The 24,436-nt window shown below is 47.4% G+C and overlaps 1 protein-coding gene across 1 annotated transcript in view; it reads left to right on the forward strand.

Moving 5' to 3' along the window:
• The window catches only part of Abtb2 (ankyrin repeat and BTB domain containing 2), a 166,087-nt gene that overhangs the window by 102,206 nt on the left and 39,445 nt on the right, over positions 1-24,436 (forward strand). Inside the window, exon 2 of the mRNA XM_070032617.1 lies at positions 16,474-16,620. Coding sequence (XP_069888718.1) covers positions 16,474-16,620 — 147 coding nt within the window. The remainder of the gene's footprint in view (positions 1-16,473; positions 16,621-24,436) is intronic.

Genomic DNA, 24,436 nt, shown 5'->3' on the forward strand with positions numbered 1-24,436 from the left:
CACACACACACACACACACACACCTTCCCTTCCTTAACTCCTTACCTAGGGCACAAAGAGTATCCAATTAACTGAAGCCACCTCCTGTGGCTAATGAATGCCTGTCACTGGACCAGGCAGCCACAGATCAGGAAAAGCACTGCAAAATGGCAATTAGTGATGGATTGTGGTGGCTGCCTCCTAGGAATGGCATCAACAGGACCCCTGCCTTGTGGCTTAGGAACAGGCAGCTCCCTACCCAGCATCCTGGATGGCTCTGATAGGCAAATCCTCTTAGGAAGGTGAAACCACAGGCACTAGTTCCTTTTGATCTTCCCCCTTTCCCTTCCTCCCTCCTTGGGGCTCTTGGATAAAGGCTAATTCATTAAGTACTTGGGATATACCACTTAGCTCCTCATAATGGTGACTGATTCATGGAGCTCTTGCTTGGTGACAGGCATCTGTTTAGGCTGTATGTAACTTAAACATAACCACTAGAGGATTGTGGTCAGACAGCTGCTTGATGCCATTCAACTATTTCCAGAAGATATTTATTGAGCATCTACTATGCACCTGACAGTGTTTAGGCCATCTTCCACATTTGCAGACATTGAACACATAAGCAAATAAACACAGTGCTCTCCGTGTGTTTCCAGAGAACTGAAGGGGCCCCATTCCATGGCAGAATGGGGATCCCCAGAGTCTTTGAAGCTAGCAAGAGCAGAAAGCATTACCTATTTAAATGTAGGGGGTCTTCAGCAGTTAGTCACGCAAATGTTCCTGAAACCGTTGTCCAGTAGCCATGCATTGCCATCAGGAAAGGGTTCTACATGGAACGCAGTGCCTGAGTTCTGTGAGAGGCGGGAGCTGCATGCCACTGGCACTGTTGTGTTCCCATAACCCGCTAGCGAACTGCACCTCTCCTCTGAGGGGCGGAGCCGCTTCACCAGGGTGTGGTGGCCAATCTTATTACCAGGGAAAGTAAACACAGAATTTCCCCATGGGGAAGCCCTCAGACACTTACAATGATTCTGAGGTTTCGGCTCTGGTTTCTTCGCTCAGAAGGCCAGGAAAGGGAGACCTAACCATTCTGGCTATCAAACATGACAGAGTTCTAGCTTGAGACAGGAGCCTTCTCCGTCCCTCTGCCTCACTGAGTCAGCAGTCAGCTGACCCTGTCAAGGTGTCCACAAATAGCTTCTTGGGCATGATCTCACCGGAAGCCCATCTGAGTGAGTCATGGACTGCCTTCTCTGGCAGACTCTACCCAGCCTCACAGGGAAGGAGACAGGAGCAGGGAAAATCCCTGACTGAGCCACGGCTGAGAAGGACTGAAGAAACTAAGAGTTGACAAGTGTGTACAAGGATTTATTTTTTTTTAATGAAAATAAGAGGGACAGGTCTGGAAGAAGCACTCTAAGCCGATTGTCAAATCAGCTTTAGGCACTCACCATGATTAGTCTTGTGGCCCTTGCCTGAGAGGAAGAGGAGCTAGAACCAGGCAAGTCAGGCAAGTCAGCCCACTGATGCTCTAGGGGGTGGCAGTCACCACTCTGAGGTTGGAGGTGACCCTCACCATCACCAACCTACCCCTACCCACTACCCCAGGTACTATTTTGAGCCCATCCTATATTTAGGCACCACCATGGCTCTCTCACACACTCTGCTTAGAGACCCAATTGGCCCCAATTTACCCTTGAAAGGCCAACGACATACCCAAATTCTGGGAAGGTAATTCACTCAACATTCAAAACCCAGCACAAACTTCAGATCTCTTCACTGAGCTGTGCTGGCCTTTAATGTGGCTTGTGACCTGTGAGCTTTTAAATGCAAGGTGTCATTGGATGATAAAGTGGGTGTGATGGACTGTGATTCCCCAGGCTCACCAGTACACCTGTTCTGCTTTGCTTTCTGGGATCAATAGGATCATAGCGAGGCAATGTGAAGGTAGGGTGTGTGTGTGTGTGTGTGTGTGTGTGTGTGTGTGTGTGTGTGTGTGTGTGTGTGTCTATCTGTCTGTCTGTCTGTCTGTTTGTCTGTGTCTGTGTCTGTGTCTGTGTGTCTGTCTGTGTGTCTGTGTGTCTGTTTTCCCAAACACATGTTGAATGTATCTGTGTTCTTACAGGCTCTCTTGGGGCTTCTACAGAGAATTCACACACACCCCTCCCTGCTCTCCCTGGCAGGCAGGGGTATCCAACCAGAGACCCTGCCTTTGGTCACTAGACATCAGTGAACCCATGTGGAAGGGCAGGAATAACATTAGACAGTAGACCTGAAACAGGTGACAGGAAACCTCAAAGATATTTACCGAGTGAAACAAAAGTTAAGAGCACATCAGTCAAAAATACAGAGAAGCTACATGCTTGTCTTAGTGATGGGAATCAGGGTCGATTTTATTCTCTACTTTGCACCTGGCTGTATTGTCTGACGTAAACATGCATTAATCTTATAGAGGTAGTTTAATGTGATACTAGCAAGAGAGCTTAGTCTTTCCAGGTCACCTTAATCTCATGGACTGATTTAACTATCTTGTTAAAAGTGCTTTCCTTCTATGTTTCCATATCTTTTGTGGGGGAACTTCTCTTAAAGGACAATCATTGTACCCTAAAACCATTGCCAATTTGCCAGTAAAAAATAAGCAACATTCTTTTTTTTTCATTTGTGTGTATATGTGCATGTGCATTTGCACACACACTAGTACTAGGGTTTGAACTCAGAGCCATGCCCTCACTTAGAGTTCCATCATTTCAAGAGAATGGGTTCAGATTGGCCAGAGAAACAAAAAGGACCCTTGTTTTGCTTAGCCATTACTAGTGATTATTTTGAGGCAGAACAAGTCAAATAAACTAAACCTTGCACTTACTAGCACGTTACCTGATTTCTAAGCCCAGAGCATTTGAGCAGCCCAGGTGTTTGCCTTTCAAGCAGCTCCTTTCTTCCTCAGGGTCTCCCTTCTTTCTGCTTTCCTATGTTCTTTCTTTTTTTCACGTTATCTGTTGCTTTTTTTTAATTTTTATTTTATTGTATGTCTTTTCTAAAGGAAGGGCATAGACAAGCTAGGGTAGGTTCTGAGTTTGCAAACCCTGTGCGGAATCAGAGCTGTTGTTTACAGCTGGTAGCATCAGCCATAACCAATGGGCCTTGCAACCCAGAACGTCAGCACTCTGTTCTCCAGGACCCTCCTTGGCTCTGGACCGGGGCTGGGGTGGGAGGCCAGACTGCCAAGTTTTTCTCTTTCTTTTCTGTGTGAAGCTCATGCTGGAGCCGGCAGCGCTTTGTCCTGGGACAGCCCCCCCCCCCCCCCAATGGACGTGTGGATACCTTTCTCCTTCTTTACCCTGTAATTCCATCTGAAACTGAAGCCACGCTTCTGATAGGCTTTATTATTGAGAGTAGCTTAATTTTTACTGACATTTAAACAGACTAAGGTAAGCCTTAGCCCTTCCTCCTTGAGGAAGACCTCAGACCTTCAAAGTACCTGCCATGTTCTTGAAGCTGTGTGAACTAGAAACGTGGCCAGGGAAGGAAGGACTAAGATGAAAAATACAGTTTCTGCCTTTTGTAAAGCAGAAATTGATATTTAAAAAAAAACTACAGTGTAACAGATCACTCCTACCTCACATCTGAGAACCATGGGAGAAGGCAGAGGAAGCAGGGGGAGGAGGTAGGCCAACTGATAGTGGTAAGGCCCCACCTCAGTAGGGCAGCTGCAGGGCATGGGCACAGGACCATGAGGTGGAAGTTGCAAGAAGATAGCATTCTCTGAGGAGAACTTGCCAGTGGTCAGAGCTGACCCTGTTCTTCAGGGTCACAGGACTGAGCCCTCACATGGCCATGCAGAATATGGTCAGGAGAGACACTCATTGGAGCAAGGATGAATGAGGTGTGGTACTCACAGTTCATTCCCGGTGAGTGACGGCCTGATAGAAGTGGGTCACAGGTGAGCATGCGCAAGCAGGATCAGAGGCTAGCTGGCTCCTGCCAGCCCTTCCAGCCCTGGGTAGGCTGGACATAGGTAAATACCATGTACTCTTCTGGCTTGGTTTTACTGTTGTTTTGATGCAGGAGATTGTTTATGTGCATCAGTAAAATCCAGGAACAGGGCCATTGCCTCTGAAGCTTACTCAACAGGGTTAAGAGATTCTATTCTTTCTCACCCTCACCATCTGGTCCTTGGCTGGGGATGTGGACAGTAAGATGAACAGGGTGGCCAAGAGGTTTGGGACACGCTAGCTAGTCAGTGGTTTGCATAACTGAGACTGATCTCCGGAGGCCACCAGGAGCTGGGGAGCACAGATACACACATGTCAGTGTCCAGGGCAGGAGCATGGGCCCCTGGTCATATAGGTGGGAGGTAGCAGACTGTGCTGTGGAGATGATTAAAATGGAAAGATGGGGGGGGGCTTTGCCTCAAGAGTGGGAGAGGAAGGGTCCCAGAGTGGCAGGTTCCCTCCATCCACTGTCCTGAAAGCAGGCAGCTGATGGAAGAACTCCCACCATACCACGCCCAGCTGCCTGGCCCCGTGCCAACCCCTGCATCAGCCGGGAGGCCGTGGGGAGAGAGGCTCTGCTAAGCCCTCTGGCTGCGTCACTCTTTCCACTGGACCCTCACAGTGTTGGTGGGCAGATCACACGCCAGCCTCATAAACTCACCCTCCGCCTGTCCATGTGACGTTTATAGCCCCACGGGGAGCTGCCTTTTTAATGAGCCTAATTCGAGACTGTAAGTAGGAGTTTGTAAAACAAACAGCGAGGGGCTTCGGGCCAAAGCCCAGAGTTGCAGTCTAAGTATACTGGGTCACTCACAGCTCTGCAGACAATCTGGGGCTCCCCTGTGTCCAGAGCAATGGGGACAATGGGGCTTCTCAGGGAAGACCTTCCCCTCCAGGAGGGTGGCTGCAGACTTGGCAAGAGATAGGAGTCCTCAAGAACAGGACTATGGCAGGGTGTTGGGTGTCTCATGCCTATAATCCTAGCTACTTGGGAGGCTGAGATTTGAAAATGGTGGTTCGAAATCCAGCCTGGGCAGGAAAATCTGTGAGACTCTTATCTCCAGTTAATCACCAAAAAGCTGGAAATGGCGCTGTGGCTTAGGTCGTAGAGTGTCAGCCTTGAGAGCAAAAGCTAAGGGAGAGCACCCTGGCCCTGAGTTCAAGCCCCATTATTGGTGCATGCGTGCGCGCGTGCGTACACACACACACACACACACACACAATTCTGGACTAAAGTGTGCACCCACTGAAGTTCATGTGTTGCTATCCAGGGGCTCAGAATATATTTGGAAATAGGACCTTTAAAGTGTCAATTCATATAAAATGCAGTCATGAGATTGCATTCTAATCTAAAATGCTGAGTATCCTTACAGGAGGAGATCAGGACACAGGCAGGCTCAGAAAGAGACAACCTGAAGACCTGCCACCTACAAGCTCAGTAGGGAGGAATGAGAAGAAATCAGGAAAGTTCTGACCCCTTGAGCAGTGAGAAGCTACTTTTGTTGTTTAAGTCAAATAGACTATGATACTTTGTTTCTGAAGCACTAGCACACTAATAGACCCAGTAGGAGTTTTGTTTTGGTTTTGTTTTACTTGTAGCAAAAAGTTCAGGGACAGGCTTTTCATGGTGTTGGTTAGCTGCTTATTCCCTGTAGCTTCTGCTCTGCACAAGCAGCATGTTGGCTATGGTCCTGCTCTTACATCTGTTCCTGTATCCATTGCTCCCCATCTCAGCCTTTGTGCTGCACTTGCTGGGAATACACTCCAGCTCTGCATCAGGGGACCCTACTCATGGTGGTAGGTGATTGCTATGTTACCTTCTTCAGGCAGTGTGTGTCCCAGTCATGCCAGAGCGAAAGTCCTGCCAGCTAGCCAACCCATTGCCTATGAAGAGAAAAAGGAACATCTTCCAAGGCCTTGAATTCTTGAACTCCTTGGCTTTAACTGCTCTATGGGGTTGCTAAGGAAAGCTTGGAAAAGTATCTTCTGAGGCTCCTGGAATGTCACACACCCATTGGATGCAAAGTAGATGTTTGTGAGCCAAGGAGAAGGAGTAGCACTGGAAAGATCACTGAGTGGCATGGTGCAATTGCAGTGTCTAATGACTATTCTCTTACATCTTCTCAGGGAAAGGTGACAGTGCCTTTCAGGATCCCAGGAGTGACACAGAGAAGTCTGGGAGGGATGTGCCAGTCTGAGGCTGAATGTTCCAGAATGTTCTAGAGGCCGCCTGTCCTTCCACCCATACATGTCCCCCCAAAATTTTCAGCCTGCAATGCACTTAATATTGTTAAGAAACTGAGCCATGAGGGTATTAAAGCAGAAAACAGCCTCAACAAACCAGATCAACTCTAATGGAGAGTTGAAGAGCGACAGCATGATGACTTGAGGCAAGTCAGGAGACATGAGCCAGGGTGCAGTGGTGGCCGGGGTCGAGGGGCCTAAATAGGTCATGGTTAGGTGGGCAGGGTCACAGGGAACCCGAGAATTCTTGCCAGTTCATAATACAGGTCTGGCAGGTCCAGGAACCTATTGTCCAAGTCCCACTGCCCCTGCTTCTAGGAATTCAGGCACCTATCACCTGGGGGTTGGGTGGGGACGTGAATTTCAGAAAGTCCCCATCAATAGCCACGATGCCAAGATGGTGCCAGTTAGGCACCATATTTCAATAAGAATAATTCAATAAGAATAATATAGAGCTATCATTATCTCGAGACAAATAGATCAATGGAACAGAGTACAGAATCTAGAAATAGATCTACAGGAATGGAATTAGCTGGCCTTTGACTCAGGAGCAAAAGCAATACAATGGAGCAAAGGCAGTCTTTTCCAACAAACAGTACTGGAACAACTGCATATCAATATGCAAAACAGTTCTCTAGAGCCAGGTTGTCCATACCTGTAATCCCAGCACTTGGGAGGCACAGGTGGGAGGGTCTAAGTGTACAGCCAGCTTACATAGTGAGACCCCGCCTCAAAATAATAATAATGAGCCGGGCGCCAGTGGCTCATGCCTGTAATCCTAGCTACTCAGGAGGCTGAGATCTGAGGATCGAGGTTCAAAGCCAGCCCAGGCAGGAAAGTCCGTGAAACTCTTATCGCCAATAAACTACCAGAAAACTGGAAGTGGCGCTGTAGCTCAAGTGGTAGAGTTCCAGCCTTGAGCTGAAGAGCTAAGGGACAGCACCCAGGCCCAGAGTTCAAGCCCCACGGCCAACAGAAAACCGTTGATGATGATGATGATGATGATGATGATGATGATGATGATGATGATGATGATGATGATGATTTGTTTCTAGATGCAAAAATAATCTGCAGCCTTAATCTTTGATACTTAAGTGTCTAGTGCTCAAATTAACAGAATTGGGAAGCTGAACAGAGGGTCAAGCAGTGTCAAGCCCAGATAAGACTTGGATTACAAATTCCATCACAGAACATCTATCCCCAGTCTTACAGTGGGACTTTCTGGAGGCCACCCTCCTGCGCTGTGGCCTCCCTGTTTGCCTAACATACCTGCCTCATGTATGCAGGTAAGCTGGTCACTTAGCTGCTCGGACTCATTCAGTGGGCCTCATACAGGGAGTCCAGGCTCTTATCTGCTGGTGCTCTACCACTTGAGCCACAAGCTTCTAGCTTTTTGCTGGTTAATTGGAGATAAGAGTCTCCTGTCTCATGAACCTTTCTGCCTTGACTGTCTTTGAATTGCGATCCTCAGATCTCAGCCTCCTGAGTAGCTAGGATTACAGATCTGAGCCACCAGCACCCTGTAGAAAGAAGTTTTTGAGATTTCCAATCTCAACCAGTAAACTGAGTATGGTTGCATACGTCTGTCATCTCAGCAAGCAGGAGGCATAAATAGGAAGATTTTTGAGCCAAAATAGCCCCAGGCATAAACATGAGACCTATTCAAACAATATCTAAAGTAAAAAGGGCTCCAAGCTGCAGAGTGCCTGCCTAGGAAGTGTGAGGCCTTGAGTGCAAAACCACAGTGACCTCAGAGAGGTGAAGTAGCAAGGCCAGAGTCACATAGCAAATAAGTGGCAACACTGGGTTGTTGAACCGTCTTGTCTATGACCCATGCAGGTTGAGTTTGGGAGCACACTTCAGTACAGTGCATGTCTGATGGATACACTCATGTTCTATTAATAACCACCTTGGCCATGTGCCCTAGGCCTTGTAAAAACTTGTGTTGGTTATGGATTCCTGGACATTTTCATCCCTCTGTCCAATGTGGCCTTAAACTCCTTTTCCTCCCCCATTTCCAGTCTAGCAGCACTACTCATAGCAAGCAGCCTCCCAGGACTGTGGAGACCCCCATACTTCAGACCTCAGCCCAGAGCAGCCAATCCTGCTTGATTGGAAACCACTCCTTGTTCTTAATGACCAGAAAATGTTGCGCCCCGCACAGATACCACATGGCTGCGGAATGATCCTATCGGTCCAGAGCAGCAGGAACACAGCTAGGCCTGAGTGTCAGCAAGATACTGTGGAGGGCTTTCTGGACATGTAGTCCCTGAGTCACCCCATCTGGGCACAGGGCTGAGTCTTAGGTGAAACATGCAGACAAACCTTATCTCTGATTTCCATGAGTATGACTCATTGAAGTAAAAAAGGGTGGGAAGCCAGGCACTGGGGCTCACACCTGTAAATCCTAGCTGCTCAAGGAGTCTGAGATCTGAAGATCTTGGCTCAAAGACAGCCCAGGCAGGAAAATCCATGAGACTTTTATCTCTAAGCCAGAGCTTAGAGCTATGGCTCAGGTGGTAGATTGCTAGCCTAGAGCAAAAAAGAGTTCAGGGGCAGTACCCAGGTCCTGAGTTCAAGCCCTAGAACCAGCACCAAAAATAAGTGGGAAGGAAGGTTGTTGAAAACACTGCTCTACCCCAGCATGGAGAGAACTAACCTTACCTTGGTGGCTGTGAGGACCCGTAGGGAAAAGGACTGGTATTGGTGAGTCTAACTCTAACTACCTTGTGTCATCGCCATTCTCTGGTTCTCTATAATCTTTGTGAGTATGTATGTGCTTATTTGACCATTGGTGTAGTGTCAATGCTGGGACTCACCCTTTCTGGTCTCTCACCCTTGCTTGGCTTTATGCTCAAGTTTAATGCTCTTACCACTTGAGCCACATCTCAACTTTTGGCTTTTTATTAGTTAATTGGAAATAAGAGTCTTTAACAGACTTTAATGTTTGGACTGGCTTTGAACCATGATCCTTAGCTCAGCCTCCTGAGTAGGTAGGTGGCATGAGCCACCAATGCCTAGCTTTTATTTTTGTTTATGTCTTTATTTTGCAGTGCTGGGAATGGAACCCACAGCTCACATGTGCTAGGCTAGCACTGTACCAACCAGCTCTATCCCCAGCCCTGTACATGCCTTTTGAATGTATTGGTTTGTACAAAAGTTGACCCCCCTAGCATCCTTGGGTTATGGGAATTAGTGTGGGGCGAGGAAAGCATTGACAAAGGACCATGGCCATAGGGTGAGTTTTCCTTTCCAAGACTTGTGCTTCCAGGGTCATTCAAGTTCTTGCTATTTTATATCAATCCTTTGGAGACAGGCCACCCAGAATCTCTTAAAAAGTATTCAAAATAACACAGGGATCTTTTTCCACAGGAAAAAGCTCCACAGTTCAGAGGTTGGTTTTTCTGCCCCACACTGCCTGGTATTGTGACTATTTGCTACATTTCCAGAGTTCACATTTAGGTTTCATTTCCTGAAAGTGGTCTACAAGGTTACTCTGGCTTTATTTTACTTTCTTGCAAAGAGGGGAAAGAGCAGTGAGCAGATTGCATTTTTATTGAGTTTTTGCCACACACACACACACACACACACACACACACACACACACACACACACACACACACACACACACACACACACACACACACAGAGGTAATCTTACCATCTTGACCAGTTTGTTTTTTCCCAAGCATTCTGCAGAATGATATAGATAACAGAATTGATAATACCTTAAAGGAAGGAATTTCCCAAATGCTATGGAGCCAGTACCGCCACCAGGGTCACCTGCACTGTCTTGTTATGGCCCCTCTGTGTCCCTCACTACCCATTCCCTGCCTGAAGGAAATGGAGAAGCCAGCTGCTGGGGAGGGGGAGAAGGCAGTCCAACAACCAACTCCCCAGGCGGGGCCCCAAGAAACACAAGCCCACCATTCAGAATAAGGTTTTCTTTTTGCCACAGTGTCTTATTAGGAGAAAGGGGGGACACTGGATAGGAGTGTGTCATACTTTGCCAATCTTCTATTCTTCCCTGGGTCCCCTGGCCACCAACCCCCAAGACAGTCATAACAGAGTTATTATTGTACTGTGTAACGCTGAGCTATACTTCACTGGAAAACCACCTCTCACTGGTGGTGGTCTGATGACTTAGCCAGTATGAGGTATTACCCAGAGTGTAATTATTATTTGCTTTTTATTTCCATACCTGAGATGGGGAAGGAGGAGGGGCAAGTGCTGGTGGCATGGTTAGCACTTGGGAAATATTCTGTTCTGGGTTTAAATGAAGAGCTATTTGGTGCAAGTCCCCTGCAAGTCTGTCTGAACTCCATGCCATGAGAGGCAGCATGACATTCAAGAAACCAGTATGGGCATCCATGTCAGACATGCTGACCTGAATCTCACCTTGGCCACTTCATTTCATTTTCCTTTTTATTTTGCCAGCACCAGGGTTTGAATTGAGGGCCTCCTGATTGCAAGAGCTTGCTTGCTAGGCTGGCATTCTACTACCCGAGCCATGCCTCCAACACTGCTCTGCAGGTTAATTGGAAAGAAGAGGTCTCAAGGACTTTTTATTTTTGCCCAGGCGGGCCTCAAACAGACATCCTTCAAGTCTCAGCCTCCTGAGGAGCTAGGATTACAGGTGTGAGCCACCAGTGCCCAGCTCACCTCTGCCATTTTCTATCTGTGGATTTAGCCAAAGGACCTAGCTTTATTTCTTTTTTTAAATTGTTACTGTAAAGGTGTTGTGCAGAGAGGTTATAGTTACAAAAGTCAGGTAAAGAGTAAGGACCTGGCTTTCTGAATCTGTATCCCTCACAGGCCAAGGAGGGCACCATACTAGTAGTTTTTTACTGCTCCAGTGTGTGTAGGATTCAAATGCTTGTTTTCAGCATGGAATAATGAGATAATATGATAGCTAGCTCCTTTTTATTGGCTCATAGTTAATAATTGCTCTCTGGACTCAGTGTAGATACCACCCCCACACCCACGTGTACACAGGTATACACACACACACACACACACACACACACACACACACTCCCCATCTCCCAGCATTCTTTCCTCACTTGAACTCTTGAGCATTGCAGTACAGTGGTCCCATGTTGAGATGATCGGTTTGCCCAGGAAACAGCTATGCTTCGGATTAGTTTGGGTGAGTCATTTTTCCATAGGTGTCTGTCCCGTCTTGGGCATATTTCACCCCACTTCCATGCTTCTCTCTTTATTTCCTTCATCTTCCTCTTTGCTTCCACACTCATGCCCCAACCTCTGTGTTTAGAATGTCAAGACAAATACCATTTGGTGAAGTTCTTTCAGAACCTACTGTCCTTACCTCTCATGTTGGACTCTGAAAGATATTCATGTTCAATCTTTCCGTACTTTGTTCTGGAATGACTCATACACAGCAACTGGCACTCCACGTGTTGTATATAAAGGTCCAGATCAGAGAGCAGAAACACCTTTTTTAAATGGATTGGATTCTGTGGGCCACTTGGAAGCCATACTGAAGCAATATGATTTTTCCTTTGAGATGCTTATGGATTGAACCCCATCTGTGCCTACAGCCCTTATGAAAACTAGTGAAAGTGCCCCTGCCCCATGTGTTCCTTGCAAGACAGTAAAAATAATCCACTGCATGCCAGTCTTCAATTCAAAGAAGTAGGACAGGCATGGACCTCAGCTGCCTTGGCAAGTGAGCATCCTTGAGACCAGTGGCCAGTAGGTCTCGTTTTGGGGATGGGAGAGAGTTGGGTCAGGGACTTGAAAGATGTTAGGGCCTACTGAACAGATAGAACATTTACAACTCTGAGGAGTGCACAGGTAATGGTTTGCTGAGTTTAAAAAACAAAAAACCTTGTTTTTTTTTTTTTTGATGAATGCTCAGACACACTGAACTACATGCCAGGTGTGGTGGTTTATACCTATAATCCCTGTACTTGGTAAGTAGGGGAAGGAACCTAAGCAAAGATCAGGAGGGAGAGTTTAAGACCAGCCTGAGCTATAGCAAGACCTTCCTATACTTAAAATTGTGTGTGTGTGAGTGTGTGTGTGTGTGTGTGTGTGTGTGTGTGTGTGTGTGTGTGTGTTGGGGAGGTCTTATGTCTGTGAGGGAAATTAAGGCATAGGAACTAGTAGTAACCAACAGGTCTACCTTTGGGTCCACATCATGTTAGAGACTACATGGGTCACTCAGAGACTAGAGCAGTGCTGGAGAGAACTTGAGACAGCCTCAGATGGAGCCAGTGTCTTAACAGAGCAGTGGATGGAATCTCCCATTGATTCTCTGCCACTGAAAGTTGCTTCGTTAACCCAGGGTGCTGCCCATCTATTCCTCACATGGCTGGGAGGGGGCTGTCAAGAAGGCCAGGTGACCAAGCTTCTTGTCTCCATTCAGTGGCGCCCCCTCTGGGCGTGCATGGGAAATCACCCGGGCAAAAATCATTGTCCCCACCCCCACACCAGGGCCTGTGGAGCACAGCTTAGAGAAGCAAGGATCCTAACATCATTACTGAGGCTCCTCCTCAGTAATGAAGGCTCAGAGGTCTCCTGTTGGGCAACCGGATAGAGAACTGGGAAAGAGGAGGAGGAAGATAGAGGAGGAGGTTTTGAGAAACAAGATAATGAGTTCTGAGATTTAGGGGTTGAGAAATCAGAATGAGAAAAGTTGAGTGGTAGAAGGTAGAGATTATGACTCCATATAGATAGAGACTTGTAGAAGTTTCCCAGACTGTTGGAGTGGGGCGCTGAGTCAGCACGAGAGGAAGGCAGGGGACAGCTCAATCACCATCATGTTTCACATTTAGTAATTCACTTCATAGTAATGACCTGAGCGATGCACTTGGTTCTGTGTGTAGCGAGCAGAGTTCTGCAGGGATGGATTGGAGCTGAGAAGGCAACATTCCAGTATGCTTGCTTTCCTATTAAGACTGAGATGATCTGTTTCTCCTGAATATTTTACTAAATGGAAGACTATATATGTCCTTTATTTTCTTGTTTGTTGGGAATTCCTCTTTTGGGGAGGTGGGGAACCTTGCTTGGGAAGTGGGGGGTGGGGAAGGAGAAATCGAGGGATTGAGAAGAATTAGCATACAAAGAAAGTAATTTCTGTCTCATTGTGAGATGCAGAATATTTAAGATTGACATGGAGAAGTTTTTTTTTTTTTTAATCGATTTTTGCTGTTGTTTTGGTAGGAGTAGGTTTGGAATAAAAGCTGCAGAACTGCATTCTGGGAAGGCAAGTGAGAATTAAAAAGACTGCCTTCCACTTTTGGAGTTTCATGAGAGGCTTCCAGAAAACCTAGAGCTTTATTAAAAGTCCTAATTCTAGGTTTTTGGGTTTCCTCTGATCAAACCTCAGACCCCTCTCCTCCCAAACATCCTAGGTGTTTTCTTACCAAAAGGACCCAGAAGCCCAAGTTAGAGTGGCATTTCATTTGAACAGATTTTATTGGAGAGATTAAAGCTCTAGCCCCATTTACTTTTTGGGAACCTGGGTAACCTTGGGCAAGTCATTTAGCTTTGCGCTTGGACTTCTCATCTGTAAGGTGATGTCCTGGGACTTAAATGTGGAAATACGTAAGAAGTTGTTCTCACAGTACGTGGCACATAGTAAACCTTCAATTAAAAAGTCAGCCTGGCTGTTAATAATACTGATGGCTCTCTATCTCTCTTGCTAGAGAAATAAACTACAAAATAGATATTTAAAAATCTGTTAAACTGGATGCCAGTGGCTTATGTGTATAATTCTCGCTGTTCAGGAAGCTGAGATCTGAAGATCACAGTTCAGTGCCAGCCTGGGCAGGAAAGTCCATGAGATTCTTATCTCCTGTAAACTATCAACGAAGCCAGAAATGGATATGTGGCTTAAGTGGTAGAAAATGTAAGGGCAGCACCAAGGCCCTGAGTTCAAACCTAAGAACTGGCACGCGCACGCATGCATACACACACACACACACACACACACACACACACACACACACACACACACACACACACACCTCTTAAAAGCCAAAGGTCCTATGCCAAAGCTGTTATGCTATCAATTACTGTTATTAATAATAGGTGCATAACTATTTTTGCCACAGTATTGAGTGAAAGGCCCTTTGAGTGGTGATGACTGGGAAAATGGGGGCTATTATTAACAGGGCAGCCAGCTCGTGTTACTCCATCTATTGACATAATATTACTCTCTGGGAATCCTTTGACAAATCAGCTGAATGTCCAATTCCCTTGCCCTAAGCACTGCAAATTTGATCCACATGTCTCCAGTGTTGTTTCTGGGGATGAGGAGGGGAGAGAGGAAGAAGAAGCAGGCTGCGCACATACTCCTGCAGCTGCTTGTGGGCTGCCTGTGGGCTGAGGCATGTCGTTGGGTGGCTTTCTCCTTTGTTGTATATGTCTCAGTGCTCAGAGCCAGCTCTTCCTAGCGTGTTTGGTTACTCAGCTGTCAGGAAAATTTCTGCTTTAGAAAATGGGGCCTTGGTAGGGGCAACTCCACTACACACTCTTCCCCTTCCTCCAGCAGAAACAAAGCTTGGAGGACTGGCTTTGATTCAGAACCTTACAGACTCAGAGCTGGTCTGATGGGAAGGCTGAGGGGAGGGGCAGGGAGGCAGGTCTCAGCCACTCAAGCACAGGATGCTGGGAGGCCTGCCTTGGGCAAGGGCAAACCTAACCAACCCCAAACCTGCAGAATGGTCAGGGAGGACATTGTGCCAGAATCTGGTCCCTTTGCCTGCCTCTCCAGAGAGAAATTCAGAGCTCAGCAAGAGGTGTCCGACACTCTGGTCCTAGTTTTACGTTCATTGCAGTCTAGGCTCACTTTCTAGAACTATCCCCACCCCAGTTTGCATCTCATCTTCTCTACTTACCTAAGCAGAGTATTCATGCTGTCCCCGTCAGCCTCTCAACATTGAAACCAGAGCCTTACTGCCAGTCTCCAGAGTAGCCGAAAGATAAATGACACAGTGTCAATAGCAGCCCATGTTTCCAGCACAGAACACAAATAACAGCAATCACACTTAATAGAGGACCAATTCCCAGCCACGTGCTGGTGCTAGTGCTCAAGCAATAGTCTGGTGATTCAGCCCCACCTCACAGCAGCCCAATGAGCTGGTGGGGTGCAGGGCGGGGGGACAGGGAGGGGGGACTTTTGCTGTCTCTGGTTAATGGAGAGTGGACCAAGTGGCTGCCCAGGATCACGCTGCTAATCACATGCCAGGACTGGAGTTCTGACCCCAGGCTTCCACCCTAGGGCCTTGTTTTATCCACTCTGTGATGCCAACCCATTACAGCCACTGTCCTTGTTGCACACCTCACCTGGGCACTGTGGAGATTACAACCCAGGCTTGGCCACACCCCAGAGGCTCTCCGGCTCTCTCAGTACATTTTAGATTGTTCCCCCAAAGTGACAAATGCCATTCCTCTGAGTCTCTTTCTTGAAAAATAAATTAATAATAAATTAAAGTTGGGTGGAAGGTGGGGTAGTTAACAAACATTAGGAACCCCTGCTCGGGGCCCTGGCCACAGTGAGAATTTCTGGGGCCACGTGCTCTTTATGACGCCATGTGTCATCTGAAAGCAGCACAAGTTTGCTTTTCTGGCCTTACTAAGAAGCCACACAGTGAGGCGGAGAGATTTCCAGCCCGTCTTCCCCTGGGATGGATTCTGACAGCTCTGCTCTCAGCTGTTGAAGTGCTAATGAGAAACACTAATTGGACTTGGCCAGGGGCTGGGCCACATCCCTTGCTTGGAGTAGTAAGGACAGTGTCCCTTTCCCAGTGGTGGCCCTCCTCTCCTCCCTGCTCCCCCTCCCCCAGCCCTTTCTGGGCTTGAAGAAGCACATGAGAACATAGGGAAGTGAGAGGACTCCATGGGTGGAACTGGCCTTTGGGTGAACAAGATGGTCACTGACCTCTGGCCCAACCACTCCTGAGTACCATGACACAAAGCCAGCTCTACCTGTCACTCAGGACACCTTGTTCTCTCAGTCAGACATGCTATAAATAATCAGTAGGTTGCCCACGAGCCTAAGTAGGCCAGTCCCTTGGGCAGCTCCAGGAGAGGGTAGTCTCCACATGGGGAAAGCCCCAGCCACAGTGGGGCCTCTTCTCCCTCTGACCCAGAGTAAGAAGTCCAATGTTCTTAAGTCTCAGGGAGATCTGCCTCGTGACCCTGCTGTAGCAGAAGGGAAGGGGCTGAATTCTGCCTCCGACCACCATCACCACAGTGAGAATAACCTCTCCATCTTGCTTTCCCACAGGCGTCCTCTCTCTGCCTGCCTACTTCAGTCCCTACAATGGCGGGTCCCTGGGCCACGATGAGCGTGCAGATGCCTATGCTCAGCTGGAGTTGCGGACCCTGGAGCAGTCTCTCCTGGCCACATGTGTGGGCAGCATCTCGGAACTGAGTAAGTGTCACCTCCACATCCAGCCCCTGGGCTAGAGCAGGGGTCTCAGGGAGAAGATTGGGCAGAACTTGCAGCCTATATCCTGGCTGCCTACTCTACATCTCAGGCCTTCTAAGAAAGCTGGATCCTTCTAGACCAACTGTGGCAGCTTGGTGGCTCACAGACTGTAAGGCATGGTCAGTCACTTGTTCATCTGATTTCTAGTTTCTTTTAAAAACTCAGCCAGCAGCACTCTTATCATGGTCCTGCCGGCAATAATGGATGGGTGGGAGGCAAGCTGCAGTGAGGTGGGCAGCAAGCAGCCCCTACTGCCACAGACCTGGAGATCTTCACATCACCTGCCAGCCCAGAGAGCTCAGACTTTCCAACCATTGCTCCTTCTCAAACCACACACACACACACACACACACACACACACACACACACACACACACACACACACACACACACACACACACACACACACCACACACACACACACAAAGCAAACTAGTCATTGGTGGCTCACACCTGTGATCCTATCTATTCAAAAGGAAGAGATCTGAGGATCATGGTTCGAAGCAAGCCTGGGCTGGAAAGTCTATAAGATTCTTATCTCCAATTAACTACAAAACAAACAAACAAACAAAAAACAGAAGTGGAGCTGTGACTCAAAGTGGTAGAGTGCTAGCCCTGGGCAAAAAAAAAAAAGCTCAGGGACAGCACCCAGGCTCTGAGTTCAAGCCCCAGGTCCAGCAATCCCCTCCACCGCCCCCCCCAAAAAAAGAACACAGCATCTGGCTGAAGCGGAGCAGGGGATACATGGTGGATCCTGCCCCCAGCCTCTAGGTGCCTTACAGGACCTCAGGGCCCATAAAACAGAAATCCCACACCAAGTGTCCCCTCTCTTCATCCCAGTTACTTAGGAAATAAAACATTATACTCTGGCTCCCGATTTCTCCTTGCTCTGTGGAGATGATGCCATTGATGAGGGGGAGGGGTGCTCTCTTAGCAAGGGTCATAGCACCCCACACAGAGACAAGGGAGGTTCACTCTGCTCCAGCTTTCCCCATCTGTGAGTCTTTGTCATTTTCTGGAATCTGAACAGTGAGTGCTAAGCCACTCGGTTCCTTCCAGATGCAACTTCCTCCTTCTATTCTGTTCCCCCCTCCCAGACAGGAAATGAAGGTGCCTGCTTCAAGGCCACAGGGACTTCCAGCTCCATCTTTTGACAGCAGATAGACAGAGCACAGGGCTGCCTGGGTCTCCTGCTCCCCAAGGCCCTGCACAGGGAAGTGGGCTCCAGTGTGTGGCTTCATCTCTTTTCTAACAAATGCCTCCTGGCTAGTGGGCTATCTTGGGGCCGGGCCATGTTTTCTGAGCAGAGTGAGAGTCCTTGGGGCTCCATTCATTGAAGAGCACCTTCATTTTACTTTGCTGTTGAATTTCAATGGAGCACTTAGTGTGCTCAAGGCACAGTGAAGCACCTACTCTATATCCCACTCAGTTCTCAGAACACACCCTAGAGACTTAGAAAAGGAAAGGAATTCATTCTCCCAGCTCAACACTGCCAACCAGGAGAGCAGGGCTCACTTCTGAGGGCTCTGCTATTGTGGGCTTCCTAGATGTGGCCAGCAGCTCAGCCTCAGCTTCTTGGGCTGGTGAGGATCAAGATTGAACTCTGACAACAATAAAAAGCCTCATCAACAGGAAAAAAAAAAAAAAGATTGAACTCTGATTCTTTGCCCTTGCTCCCATTGCAGTCCAAGCCAGTCCCCTATGTAGGGGGCCTGCAGGGGAAGGGCTTGCCGTCATTCTCTCCATATTGTTCTAGAACCACCTCGAGTTTGAGTTTGCCTCTTTTACCTCCCCCATGTTAGCAACCCTGCCCATGCCCAGGACATTTAAAACATAAATTGGACAGTGCCACTCATCTGCTCAAGTCCATGCTGTCCACACTGATGGCTTCCCAGTGCCCACAGCAAAACACCACCTCCTCACTGTGGTTGGAGACCTGATTTGCAATCTGGCTTCATCACCTACCCCATTCTTCTCTTACTTTTGGGGGGCAGGATGAGAGGATGGGATGAGGGGGTCAGTCATGGGCTTGAACTCTGGGCCTGGGCATTCTTTTGCTCAAAGTTAGTCTCTACCACTTTGAGCCACAGCACCACTTCCAGTTTTCTGGTGGTTAGTTGGAGATAAGAGTTTCAGGGACTTCCCTACATGGGCTGGCTTTAAACTGTGATCCTCAGATCTCAGCCTTCTGAGTATCTAGGGTTACAGGCCTGAGCCACTAACACCCTACTTATTTTTACTTTAATTTAGTTTAATTGCTGGTATTGGTACTTGAGCTCAGGGCCTGTGCTCTCTCTGAACTTGTGCTCTATCTAACTCCAGTTGCAGACTCTTCTCTTAATAGCTGTATTCCAGCCACGAGGCCATCTTCCTAGCCAAGGCTGCCCTGAGTTTTTTTGTGTTGTTTTGTTTTTTGTTTTTTTGTTTTTATTTTGTCGGTCATGGGGCTTGAACTCTGGGTATGAGCACTGTCCCTGCGCTCTTCAGCTCAAGGCTAGCGCTCTACCACTTGAGCTACAGCGCCTTCCGGTTTTCTGGTGGTTTATTGGAGATAAGAGTTTCACAGACTTTCCTGCCCGGGCTGGCTTTGAACCGTGATCCTCAGATCTCAGCCTCCTAAGTAGCTAGGATTACAGGCGTGAGCCACCGGCGCCCGGCTGCCCCTGGGTCTTTGTTTTTTTTTTTTAACTGTATTTTTTTTGTCTTTTCTTTTTTGGTACTGGGGATCGAACCCAGGACGTTGCACTTGCTAGGCAAGCGCTTTGCCACTGAGCTACATCCCAGCCCGACCCTGGGTCTTTGTACCAGATGCTCTTTCTAACATTTTTTTCACCACTGCCCAAGCACATTAACCCTTTACTCTTTTAAACCTCCATCTAAATGACTCTATATCCTATAGGCCTTTCAAAACCCTTCATTCCTCTATCTCCTCCCCATGGCATTGGCATGGCTATAGCTTTACTCCAAGCTCTGACCCCCACTTGAAAGATAAGTAAGTAAGATACTTACTTCTAAGTAAGACTGGTTACCTTTCTGTCCTCTGATGAGAACTTCAGCTTTATGAGGACAGAACCATGATCAGTTTAATTCACTGCTTTGTCCCAGGAGCATGAAACAGTCCCTACCACAGTGCATAGAACAGCATGCAGTGCTCACTGTGTGTACACAAATGTGTGTGCACTTGCATGCGTGCACACCTGTGCATTAGAAGGAATACATTTTCTATCCTACCCAGAGTATATCTCCTGAAATTCACCCAGGCTTGGTCTCATCCTGGCCCAGCCACTCCTCAGGATCCAGAGAAGATCCCTAGATTCTTTCCAGGCAACAGAACAAGATAGGTCACACCCTGAGTTGCCCGCCCCTCCCCTGAAACCAGAGGTTTTTGCTAACCCAGTGTGGAGGAGGGAGGAGACAGAGGCAGAGGCAGATATTGTAATTTTTCTCCGAGACTAAAGAACTTAATGAGGCTAGTGATACTTGGCACCAGGCACCTTGGACCTAAAAGTTTACCCTAGGTTTTACATGCATTAGCTCTCTGCGCCCTGCCAAGACCAGCCTGCCCAGTAGGTTAAGCAGTTTCGTGGGGAGCTTAGATCCTTGTGTTTTGCTCTGTCCCTCTGTACCCATGAAAAAGTTAAAGGGAAGGAATGAGAAACAAACAAAACAAAACACTTATTTTTAAAGGCAGCCAGATGTGAGGGGCCTTATTTTGAAGACAGTGCTGCATTCCTGACTCTCGCCTGCTGTTTTTATTTGATGGCTCATAATGAGGGTTGGACAGACCAGAGTGAAACCTGCGAGCGCCTCTAATCAAGTCTTTCATGGTTAACAAGGAGTGAGGGCTTGTTTTCTTTCCTTGCCGGTGGGTGTTTCTGGGCTTCAGACCAAGGTTTCATTGAGCATGGGATCAATTGATTCTCAAGTATAAGAAAGTTCCAGAGGCTCTGGGCACCCACCTGTGCTGATCCAAGAGCTGGGCCCCGCCACAGCAGGGCTTTACTAACTAGCCATGTTTCAAGGCCAAGACTCTACTCTGTCACAGACTGAACATTATAGTAAAATATATGTAAAAGATAATAATAAAAAAAGACATGTAAAGTGCAAGCTCAACTTCGTTTCCTTGGGGTTTGGACCGGGGCCTCACATTTTCTGGGCAAGCTCTCTACCACCTTTTGGTTTTAGTTTGTTTTTAGATAGGGTCTCAAGGTCTATTTGTTGTTTTAATTTTTAATTGTTATTATAAAGATAATATACAAAGGGTTACAGTTATATAAGTCAGGTAAAGAGTATATTTTTTTGTGGACAGTGTCACCCTTTTCCTCTGTTTTTTTTTTTTTTTTCCTTTTGTTTTGTCTTTTAGTCAGTCATAGGGCTTGAACTCGGGGCCTTGGGCATTGTCCCTGAGCTCTTTTTGCTCAAGGTTAGCACTCTACCACTTTGAGCCACAGCACCAGTTCCAGTTTTTGAGTAGTTAATTGGAGATAAGAGTCTCACGGAGCCTTTTCTGTCAAGGCTAGCTTTGAACCACTATCCTTAGATCTCAGCCTCCTGAATAGCTAGAATTAACAGGCGTGAGGCACTGGCATCTAGCTTTTGTGTGTGTGTGAATATTTTATGTTTTCTGGAAGGGGGGGTTGGATAATGACATTCCTTCCCTGTTTTTATTTAAAGTTATGTTTTCTGGATTAAAAACATTATTATTATAAATGTGATATACATAGGGTTACAGTCACATAAGTCAGGTAAAGGGTACATTTCTTTTTGGACAATGTCACCCCTTCTCTCATTCTCTCCCAGTTTTTCTTTCCTGTCTCCACCCATAAGTTGTATAGTTCATTTTCAGCATAGTATCTAGTGAGTACCACTGCTGCATTTGTTCACCCTTTGTCCCTTCATTTCTACGGGGTCCTGTGTTTTTAGTTAGACTGGCCTTTAACTGCCATCCTCCGACCTCTACTCGCCAGGGAGCTGGGCTCATAGGTATGTTACCACCATTCCTGTCTTATTTTTAAACAGGTCTGGCTAACTTTTGCACGGCCTGCCTTGAAAATCCCCTATATCCACCTCTCAGGTGTCCAGGATTACTGACGTGCATCAATATGCCTGTTACAATCTCAGTGTTATCTAAAACATAAAATGATTCTTAGAGTACATAGACAAAATTATTCTGTCAGATTGCTTTGAATGCCTTTTTTTTAATTCCATTTTTTAATTCCATTTCTGAAATTAACTTGTGAACCAGTAACAATATCTAGATCTACTCTTGTTCACAGACCCCACTTTCAGTGGCATTGGTGAGATGGATCTGATTTTGTGTATGGAAGGCAGAGTCCAAGGTCAAATTCACAGGCTAGTTTGCAGATCAGACATCATTGGACTTCTGTGCACTATTTTCTTGTGTATAAAAATGGAAATACCTCTCTTCCAAGGTTGATGGTAAACGTTAAATGAGATTTTGCCTCTTTTATATATGTCACAAAGCTTAAGAAATAGAAAGTCCCAGGAAGGAAAAATTCCCTTAAGAGAATATCCAGGGCTGGGAATGTGGCTTAGTGGTAGAGTCCTTGCCTAGAATGCATGAAGCCCTGGGTTCAATTCCCCAGTACCACATAAATAGAAAAAGCCATAAGTGGTGCTGTGGCTCAAGTGGTAGAGTGCTAGCCTTGAGCAAGAAGCTCAGGGACAGTGCCTAGGCCTTGAGTTCAAGCCCCAGAATCGAGGGGGTGGGGGAGTATCCTAAGCAAGATCCTTTCTTTTGTCATAAATGGATTCCGGAGCAGTGTAAGCTTTTAGATAAGTTTGATCCAAGTTTTCCACAGATATGTATCTTTGTGGTCATGGAGAAAAGCTGCTGGTGAAGGACTAGACTAGGACTGGGAGAAGCCAGGGCCTCCCACTCCAGATACCTCCATGGTTTACCTGACCCTTCTGGAACCCCTGCCCGCCCCTGGCTCCCGGTTCTTCTTTGGTTCTCTTGCCTGTATTCTGCCTGGAAATGTGCTGCCAACGGGTTCTTCACCAATAACAATAAAACAACAATAAAAATAATTAATGGTAATGACTTCTACCTTATTGAGGCCTTTGGAATGATATTTCAACAAGCTTCGTCTTTGATGCTATCGCAGGCGCTTTGATTTCTCCTCCTTGTGGTCCTATGGTCCCGCCAAATGTTATGACATTCAGAGGTGGAGCAACAGGAGCCAGGTTTCAGCTTCCTGCCACCCAGCTTCGCTGTGAGACTGGCTGTGGGAGGCAGGGCAGCCTGGCTGCGAGTTTCTGCTGCCCAGCAGCCTGAGGGCAAGGCTGGGATGTGTAGTGTTTCAGGATCCAGACTCCTCCTGTCCTGGGAAATGTGGGCAGCGTGTGAGCCGAGGCACAGGTCCTGGAATTGCTGCTCAGCCCAAGTGTAGGATAGAGAAGAAATTGGAGAGTGTTAATAACACCAGCCTTGTAGTCAAATGTAGCAAGTATTCATGCTGGGCCATGTTTATTATTTCTTTCAGTCCTTAGAATTGGTAGAGTGGGTGCTATCGTTTCCATTTTACAGATGAGGAAACTGAGACTCGAGCAATTACATTAGAGCACGCAGGCTGGAAGTAGCCGAACCCTGATCTGAAGCCCCACATGCATAGTTCTGGAATCCATGCTCTAATTCAATTTCCTGACAATGTTCAAACTTGACTGGACATAAAAATCACAGAGGAACTTTCACAAACTGTAGGTGGTAGAGCGCTGCTCCCACCTGCTCTCCCCCCCACAAAAAAAAAAACAACCTAATGAAATCAGTTTCTGGGCAGGAGCTGGTGTCAGGAACTCTGTCTCTTGGCCCTGGAGTTGACCACCAGACTAGGAGATCTTGGAAAGCTGGCCCACGGTGGGGAGGTGCCCCAAGTTCTCAGGCCTAGAAAAGAAGGCAGAGGCGCCGCTTGTCCCCGAGCGGAGGTGCCTGCAGGTGCCCATCCTGTCTCCGCATTGTGGCTCCACACAATGATGGGATGTTTCCTGTCCCAGGTTGGTGGGATATTGAAAAGACATAGGAAAACAACACAGGATGTGGGGACTGAGGACCCTACAGACTGCAGTCGGGCAGGATGCAGCCCAGATCACAGTGAAGTTCATGGGCTTTGGAGTAAACAAGAGTGGATTCAAATCAAATGGAAGGCATTCACCAGCTACACTACCTGTACAACCACAGTTCAGCATCGCCGCTGTGTGCACCGCAGTTTCCCTGCACCAGGAGAATGCAGGGTTCAGGGAAGGCTTCTTCATCAGTACGCCTTCACTTCTCCTTCTAAAACTGTGGGGAAATCTTAGCCAGGTGCTGGTGGCTCCTGCCTGTCATCCTAGCCACTCAGGAATCTGAGATCTGAGGGTTGTGGTTTGAAATCAGTCCCAGTAGCCAAATCTGAGACTCTTCTTTTCAGCAGTGGAGGTATGGCTCAAGTGGTAGAGCTCTAGCCATGGGTGAAAAAGCCAAGTGATAGTTGCAAGGCCCTGAGTTCAAGCCCCAGTACTGGCACTAAAAAAAAAGGAGGGGAGGGGTTGATAGAAATTGTTCTTAACCCTCTCGCACTATATGTAAGCCGTATTTCTTAGGAATTGTATCATATTGCACATAGTGAGTGCTCAGTGACCCCCCCCCATCTCTTGGGTGATAGAGGTCTGAGTGCCCTCCCTCTGCTGAAGTCCTGGGGCTGGACACAGAACAGTACAGGGGAGAATTGCCACAGAGCCTGGCTGATTTCTGTGGTCAAAG

Source organism: Dipodomys merriami, unplaced genomic scaffold (assembly GCF_024711535.1).
Source record: "Dipodomys merriami isolate MVZ:Mamm:240054 unplaced genomic scaffold, mDipMer1.0.p SCAF_21, whole genome shotgun sequence".
NCBI classification, from domain to species: domain Eukaryota; kingdom Metazoa; phylum Chordata; class Mammalia; order Rodentia; family Heteromyidae; genus Dipodomys; species Dipodomys merriami.